The sequence below is a fragment of the Ostrea edulis genome, chromosome 3 (genome assembly GCF_947568905.1).
Source record: "Ostrea edulis chromosome 3, xbOstEdul1.1, whole genome shotgun sequence".
In the NCBI taxonomy this organism is placed as follows: domain Eukaryota; kingdom Metazoa; phylum Mollusca; class Bivalvia; order Ostreida; family Ostreidae; genus Ostrea; species Ostrea edulis.
The window spans coordinates 20,383,890-20,393,166 of record NC_079166.1 but is presented as its reverse complement, the minus strand read 5'-3'; the positions used below and the strand labels follow the sequence as shown (position 1 = coordinate 20,393,166).

Here is a 9,277-nt window from a genome sequence, read left to right as displayed (position 1 = left end):
TATATTAACTCTTCATTAGGCTTGGATAATTAAAACCGACAAATTTAAACTTTATCTTAGTCTTAGATCATCGGGTTTTAGCGTGAGGACCACAGATAAACTTGGTTTGTTAAGGTCGCGGGGTCTCATGACACAGATAAGAATCGGAAATGATGATGCACGCGATGTTATGCTTCAGAGAAATTGCATTGACCTTCAAGTTGCTGTCCTTTTTTAAAAGGACTACAATACGTGGACCATTGGCATGTTTGTCGAACAGAAACTTAATATTCTACGGTGAAATAAAAATTTGTTTTAAAACAGATTTTTTTAAATCTTGAAACAAGCAAACAAGCTGGAGATGTACTGATATAAAGGTCTAATGGATATGAAATAGTTGTTGCTTTGACCTTTAACCCCAGAATAAGATCGATTCTTGTATTTGATCTGGCTTGGATTTCTCGAAAAAATCGCAAACTTAAGTTTGAATTTTCTTCTATTTGAGCCGTCAAAATTTGAGTAAAATCTCAGATTGAAGTCCAAGTTTCGACTAAAGTTTATTTCAAATAAACCAGGCCAACCTTAGACGGAAGTTGAAACTCAACAGGGATACAATCTGGCTTAGATAATGAAGTCTGAGATTGATGCCTTAATGTGATAACGAGATAACTTAACCCAATGATATACAATTGATGCTCACAAGCTTGATTGTCTTTTTTTTTCCATTTCAGAATCTCTGAGCAAATTCTCTAATATATGCCCATTTTAAGATATGAGCAACAATATATTACCTCCTTTGTTGAGTGTTACTAAGGTGAATATGTTGTTACGTAACTATGTACAAATGAATTAGACTCCACAACATTCACCTTTTCATCAAGAATACTAAAACAATTAAAAAAGATTTTTTTTAACTTTGCTTAACCATTCTTTATGAAATATTGGTGATTCCGATAAACATCTACTTATGCATCTCTCTCTCTCTTTCTCTCTCTCTCTCTCTCTTCCTCTCTTTTCCTTTCTCTCTCTCACTCTCTCTCTCTGTCTGTCTGTCTCTCTCTCTCTCTCTCTCTCTCTCTCTCTCTCCATGTGAACGGTGACGTGCTACCCTACGTTCTAATCTATATATAAAGGTTGCCTCATCAAGCTCCAGTGCAATCGGAACAATGATCGGCTTTATTTTTGTATGTACCAGTAGTGTGTTGAACGATTTGGTTGATTTCACAAGAATTTCAATCATTTGTCTACCCCACTCCGCCCTCGCTTATCTCTATTATTCCAACTACAGTCAAAGCTTATGTCTAGAGTTGAATTTCCTGTTTCTTCTCATTTATTGACCAGTAGAGGGCGCAATATTCCAATATGAACCAACAGTGTGCAATATACCAATGAACCAACAGGGAACGCAATATACCAATGAACCAACAGAGGGCGCAATATACCAATGAACCAACAGAGGGGGTAATATACTTTTGAACCAACAGAGGGTGCAGTATACCAATGAACCAATATGGGGCGCAATATATAAATCAACCAACATGGGGCGCAATATATAAATCAACCAACAGAGGGCGCAATATACAAATCAACCAACAGAAGGGGTTATATACCAATTAACCAATAGAGGGCGCAGTATACCAAGGAACTAGTAGAGTGCGCAGTTTACCAATGAACCAACAGAGGACGTAGTATACCAATAATGATAATAATAATCTTTATTTTTAAAATCGGGCATTCATAATCAACAACAAACATTAGCTATATACTAGCCATTTACCGACTTGCACGGATGTTTGCGCTAGGGAGTCTTTTAGTTGGAGGAAACCAGGGTACCCGGAGGAAATCCACGTGTCTGAGTGGGCGACCACCATATCCTCTCACATACAACCCAATGACGATCACGGAGGTCGAACTCGGGTAGCAGCGGTGAGGGACGAGTGCGTGAACCAAAAACACTACCCGGACACCCAATGAACCAGTAGAGGGCGCAATATACCAATGAACCAACAGAGGGCGGAATATACCCTAGTTTATAGCTTCCTTTTCATTCGACCCCCCCAACTATGAACGCTTGTTGTACAATTTGATCAAGGTTTTTAACCATTTAAGTGCCGCGTTTATCATTCATATGTACATGTATCTTTAACAATGGAGTCTAATTTTAACTCAGTTATGGCAAAATCTCTCTCTCTCTCTCTCTCTCTCTCTGAGATTGACGGGTTTCGTAAATTCCAAGTGAAAATAAACCACTTTCTTGATTTGCCGTCGCAGGTAGTAGTTATATTGACCAATAACAGAGCACTGCGGTATTCCCGAGTAATATAAGTTTTTGTAAACAAACAGTGATAAATTAGTCTTATTAATATTTCTTTATTAGACAGAAGTGCCCTTCCTTTTATCACAGAAAACTCTCGAATGCCGGATTGGGTCAACTCATCATAACAGTACTTACACTACCAAATGTATGAAAAGTAACTATGTACACATTTTATTCTTCCACTTTAGTTTGATTTTTGTAATAATTTTTTTCGGTTTGATTTTTGCTATTTTCGCTTCAGTTTGATTTTTGTTATTTTCCGTTCAATCTAATGTATGCTATTTTCGCTTTAGTTCGATTTTTGCTCATTTCGCTTTAATTTGATTTTGGATATTTTCGTTTCAGTTTGATTTTGGATATTTTCGTTTCAGTGTGAATTTTTTTTTGTTCTTGAATGTGTTTGAATTTGGTTCTTTTCGCTAAACACATGAAAATAAAATCTGCAAAACGGATAACCCAAACAAAGGCTTATGGGAAATAGACAAGGTTATTTATAAGCTGTTGCAATTGTTTACATACATCAAACATACTAGTAAAAGTTTCTTTTAAAGCAGAGTTTTTTTTTAATTCTGAACACAATTAAAACATTTCTAGTGTTTGTGACATCTCATTTTATTTCAAACATGATATTTCTATTTTACAATATATATGTTAACAAATAAAATGCCAAAAAGCCTTGTTTACATAACAAAGAATTGTGGGTCTTTTATCTCACTTGTAACTCAACAATATGGTTGACCATTAGATTTATTTTAGTTAAACATGGAACAGATTATAAATGGAAATTTGATTTGAAAATAATATCAGCTCATTGAACATATGTTGATAATCTTACAAACTTCAAAAATACGATATGGTGAAAAATTCACATATGTAATATATGTTGAGCACATGTTGCAATTTCGTCTGTACAGGGAACTTAAGGGGGGGGGGGGCGATCTTCGTTGCATACAGTGAGGCAAATCTATGGTAATGTAAACAGTGACTAATTCAACAGAAATATGATTCCTAGTATAAAGGAAATACTTATGACTGTGAATGGTGGGCGTGTTCTGTCTGTGTATCGTGTTTTCACAAACCAAAATCATAGAGAAATAACAAATAACACGCAAAAGTAACAGGATTCAATTCAAATGAGAGTATTTCGACAAGGTGCAGATAGTGATATTTAACTCTTTTGTTACTCACGACGTTCAGTTGGATTGTCAAGATGACACGAGTTATCCTCCTTTGTCTACTTAATTTTTTTATGCTGAACGCAAACTTAAGCAAACAAAAAGGACCAGAAGAAAAGAAATATCTACATTATACCCGTATATATGTATATATGTAGCTACTTTTTAAACATCACACACAAAGAAAAAAACCCATCATTCCCCCACTGTATGTAGTTTTAAATGTACATGTACATAGTTTTTCATTGTTAGTTTGCTGTTTTGTTTCATTAGAATTTAACTATCCTAAATGTATGTGAATTGAATTTATATTTATTGTAATTTGCCATAACTATCTAGGAAAATTAAGTCAGGTTGGCAATAAGTATTCCGAGCACACATACACCACCAATATTATCATATCAACAACATTAACACATGTCGCAAATATGAGGGTCTGCTAGAAAAAGTCTTCAGGTCCTTGGGATTTCAACAAGTACCTGTTTACTCAAGATACTTGATTTGTTGGACTTTGTTTTCTTTGAGTTCAGCAACATACAACAGGTCATTGTTACCTACACAGAGGTCGTAAGGATGTTGCAAGTTACATGTGTCTATGCACAACAGGAAGTCTCCGTTTCTATCAATGATATGGATGACGTCGTTTTCACTGTCAGCGACTAAAATATTGGACATTGTATCCGTGGAAACCCCGTATGGATTGAACGCTCTTTTTTGGGTGTATTCGGGATTTCCGTGATAGCTGAATTTAAACTTTCCCTCCATGGTAACCACAATCACTGACTTGGCATTAAAATCCGAGACCACCACATCCAGGTTTCCGTTTTCGTCAATGAAACATGGATTTAAATATAAAGATTTACCGGATTCATAGAGCTGGATTTCTTGTTCGACCTTGGAACCGCAGTAACGGACAATCTTAGCCTGTGTTTCATCCTCAGACATCATGGTGACTAGGAAGTCGTTTATGGAGGTACTACAGATATCTTTTGGTCGCCAGTTCTGTAGTGATATCAGACATTCTATTCCGCCATCCTTCACTTTATTTATGCTCCTGTCGTGGTGGTCGATGTATATAAGATTTTCATCCTTAGTAACAGTCAAGTCTTCTGGTTGATGGCCTGATTTCGTGTCATGCTTAACCAAGGTTTTACCATTGGTATCCAGACACACAATTAGTTTATCGATACCACTGACATAAAACCGATCTGGTTTCAGTCCACAAACAACCCTGTATGTGAGAAAGTAGCCCGTTGAAACCGTGGTCAAGAGTTTCGGTACAGCAAGTATTTCCTTCGTTTTCTTCGAACAGCGTGACCAGGCAGGTTCGATATTTTGAGTAATGTCTTGTCGTTCTTCACTATTGTATTGTGATTCAGAGAGTCTTCTTACTGTGTGGTCCCTGTGGAGGCCAGACACCAAGCAAGTCCAGCAGATAATGGCAGAACAATCTACACAATAGTACTCGGATGTCTCTGAATGTTTCTCACACTTTGGTAAAGTGACGTTAGATGTTCGAAATCTGAAAGGCACAACAACGTGTCCGATGGCAGAGATGACGTGATCGCCCACGCATGCTTTGCACAGTTCGATACTGCAGGTATTACAGACTGTCTCTGCTGGAGATTCACAAAGCTGACACCTGACCAGATCCTGAGCTTGCAGAAAGACGTCTGCAGACATCTCAATGACAAGTGCACATCTGAAACGATGACAGTTAATTCTACAAACTTGCTTGTGTCTGTAATATTTATGTTTGCCAGTGTCATGGACTCATTACAGTAACCCAAACCTTGAAGAAACAAACTTGCTGGTCTCTGTAATATTAATATGAACTCGTAACAGTAACACATAACTTGAATGGATAGTAATGGTCATTTACTCAAATACAAATCAAATAGACGACAACACACACACACACACACATACTTGTATACACCTGAAACTCACTACACATGACTTTACTCCTGAAAGTCACTACACTATTTTCTAAGCATGTTGGAGAGCAATTTTGAGCAAATTTGTAAAAGAGGGCCTGCTCTAATGTGCCAACAGGGTTTATTACCCATGAAATCCTTTTATTAAAAATTTGAAATTTCACCTGAACTCCACTACATCTGACCACGTGACTCTTCACTGACACACACATGATTCTCACTACATTGTCAGTGTTGATATACACACATGAAACCGACTACTTGCGTTAAATTATGAACTTACTTGTATTTATCTCATCTCATTAACCACTCGATACACATGTCTTTACTTTGAGTATTTAATATTGAGATTCCTGTCATACACGTGTAGTGGGATGTTAGTAGACACACATGAAACCGACTACTTGCGTTTAATTTCGAATTTACATCTATTTATTTCCTCTCATTAACCACTCGATACACATGTCTTTACTTTGAATATATTCCTGTCATACACATGATTGATTGATTGTATTTTGCTTAACGTCTGGCTCGAGAATTTTTCACTCATATGGAGACGTCAGTCATACACATGTAGTGGGATGCTAGTAGTGTATTTCAATAACCAGCCAATCAAAGTTTTGTAACAAATAGAATTATTTTCTAAAAATATTTTTAATTAGGTAGTTGACACCAAGATTTTTGTAGGTTCCATTAATCACAGGCAACTAAAGTACGGATATTACTACCCCCCCCCCCCCTTTTATAAATTTTTCGTGACAATAACTCTGAAATGTGTGAATTCCCTGTCTATCTCATCCCTCTTTCAATTTATGTAATCATTTGATGCTTTTTGTAAGCTTTAAAGATTGGGCCTTCTACCGGTTTATTTTATTATACTGGTAAGGGGGGGGGGGTGTAAGCCTAATACCCCATACTTCAGGTGCCTGTGCTATTAATTGGCCACGGTAATGTACTTTTGAGGAAAATTGCAGTTGACCCCTATGCTTGTGAAACGGGATAGCACTACATGGCTATCCCACTTCTGACACCAAAAATGTGCAACAGGATAGCGCCACTTGGCTATCCCACCACTGCCACCAATTTGTAACATGTAGCTGTCACCCAGCCAAGTGCTGATCACGCTCGCTGTTGCTTAACTTGCATAATCAAGAGAGATTCTACCACATCACTAGAAAAGCTAGCTCTCTAGCGAGGCAGTATAAGTTCCCTCTTATACTGTTCGCTACACTTATATTACATGCATTTAAGCATAAATTCTTCATTTTCTGGCAAAGCTATATAGGTCAAGTACATAGTAGACATTTCCATTTAGAAAGCCACCATTTCGAGACTGAATGACAGGACAAGTATTGAATCTAGCATTATATTTAATGATGTAACTTACAGGTTCATCGTACAATTGCAAAGAATCACAAACAACTTCTTTTCAAATGTTAAGTCCCAGTTATTGCATCTACATAATTATGCAGTGCATAGAAAATAATGTATATTAAGCAAAATCAGTTTTACTAGTGATTACATCAAATAAATTTATACATAATACACACATTAATACTTTGAAGTTCCTCCCTCATTTATCCCCTTTCTTTACTTTTTGGGAGGAAAGCTAAAACCCTAGCTACTTCAATTTCTGCTTTGTGTGCTAGTTCAAGATGTCTTGCAATGTTAGCAATCATCTTATCACAAAAAAGCAGGCATGCAGTTTGTTAAAGTTTCCAATTGAATTTTTGGGAACACCTTATGGCTTAAAAAGAAATGTCTTTTTCTTTCTTTCCAGAGAGCATGGGATAGTTTTCACTCTCTATGCTACCGTAGCTTTCTTCACTATCAGATACTTTTTCACTTCCAGGATCAATGGTAGGACATTCTGAAACTATAATATAAACTTTGTTACTATCAAGTACAGCAAGCAAATTTATAGAATTTTACTTTCCTTACTTCATGAAACAATTTCCTATACCTTTATTTTGATCAAGACCTTCATTACAAAAGGGGTCTTTATTTGTAATAAAAAAACTTAAAGTACAAGCAAAGTTTTAAACCAAGACCCCAAATACTATTTGAGACATCATTTAGAAACTTTGAACAAGAAAATAATATAGGACGTAGGACATGCGTAGGAGATTTAGGTATTTTTCAAAAATCAGCAGTTTCATGCCAAAATCTCATTAGGGTCCAGTAAGATAATGTGACTTAAGTAGTTCACATAAAAAATAATGGGTATTTGTTATTGGTATATAAGGAATTTGCAAAGATCTTAAATGCTACTTGAGATATCATCCACAAACTACATGTTTTCTACACTGTGTAACATCACAACATTGGCCTTTAAGCATTTGACTTAAAAACAAGGGGCCCATGGGCCACATTGCTCACCTGAGTCTCTAAAGATTTTTCCTATATATTCGCATGTAAAACTTTGATCTCTATTGTGGCACCAACTTACTCCCAGGGACCATGGTTAATACAAACTTGAATCTATACTATGTCAGGAAGCTTTCATGTAAACATAAACTTTTCTGGCCCAGTGATTTTTCAGAAGATTTTTAATGATTTTCCCTATTATATAATATATTTGCATGTAAAATTTTTACTACCTACTTCAGCCCCATCTTACCCCTGGGGACCATGATTTTAACAAACTTGAATCTGCACTATCTCAGGATTCTTTCGTGCAAATGTAAACTTCTTTGGCCCAATGGTTCTTACGGATAAAATTTTTAAAATATTTTTTTCTATTTATTAGTTATGTAAATGAGTTTAACATAATTGAATCTGCACTATTCAGGAAGCTTTCATGTAAATTTCCGCTTTCCTGGCCCAGTAGTTTTTGAGAAGAAGATTTTTTTCCTATATATTTGTGTGCAAAACTTTGATCCCCTGTTGTGGCCCCATCCTACCCGGGGGGGGGGGGGGGGGGGGGGGCTGATTTTTACAAACTTGAATCTGCACTATGTCAGGAAGCTTTCATGTAAATCTCAGCTTTTTGCTGGCCCAGTGGTTCTTGAGAAGATTTTTAAATGACCCCACCCTATTTTTGCATTTTTGTGAGTATGGCCCTTTATTTGAAGAAACTTGAAAGTCCTTCACCCAAGGATGCTTTTGACCAAGTTTGGGTATAATTGGCCCATTGGTTCTGGAGAAGAAGTCTAAAATGTAAAAGGTTTACAGACTTATGGACAGATGACGGACAACAGGCGATCAGAAAATCTCACTTGAGATTTCAGCTCTGGTGAGCTAAAAATAAAGGCCGTTCTAAGTCATGAGGATAACACCTACAAAGTTTTATTCCAAGTTCTTGAGATATCATCTGAAAAACCCTTGGTTGACTAACAGATGGATAAATGGAAAGATCCAATTTAATATCCCCTTCTTTCGTGCAAGGTGTGAGACTAAAGAAGATGAAAGGCAATTACCTTCTATCATGAGGTCACTTTCCTAAAACTGTCAGGAAGATCATCTTGGTTTTCTATTGACAAAAAACATTCAAGGAATAAATACAAAAGCTACCTGATTTATATGAGTATAAACTGTATTGGGGCAGCTTATGCTTTAAAACCCTGAAAGCAATATATATTTAAGTGTGAAATGTTCGTGCTAGTATAAACTATATTTTTTTTACCCAAACAAATAGGTGTTACAACCAGAAACAGTGTTCGAAATTGGTTTAAAACTTGGTATAGACCATTGGTCTATGCCAAAACAAGATGACATAGACCTAATGAAATTGGCATAGACCGCAACATTGAAAAAAAAAAAACCCACAAATTTAAAACATTGTCATTTACTTCTAATGTACTTAGCATATTTTCTTTCCATTTCCATAACAATGTCCTTCTTTCCTCATAACGTTTATCAGAAGTCGA

At 36.3% G+C, this 9,277-nt stretch overlaps 1 protein-coding gene across 2 annotated transcripts in view; it reads right to left on the bottom strand.

Moving 5' to 3' along the window:
- Window positions 1-2,890: 2,890 nt before the first annotated feature.
- LOC125677407 (uncharacterized) overlaps window positions 2,891-9,277 on the bottom strand; it is a 19,322-nt gene continuing 12,935 nt past the window's right edge. Inside the window, exon 2 of one of the 2 annotated variants that reach the window (XM_048915454.2) lies at window positions 2,891-5,288. In XM_048915454.2, coding sequence (XP_048771411.2) covers window positions 3,955-5,154 — 1,200 coding nt within the window. In that variant the 5' untranslated portion in view covers window positions 5,155-5,288 and the 3' untranslated portion in view covers window positions 2,891-3,954. The remainder of the gene's footprint in view (window positions 5,289-9,277) is intronic. The other variant, XM_048915455.2, reaches the window with a different exon arrangement.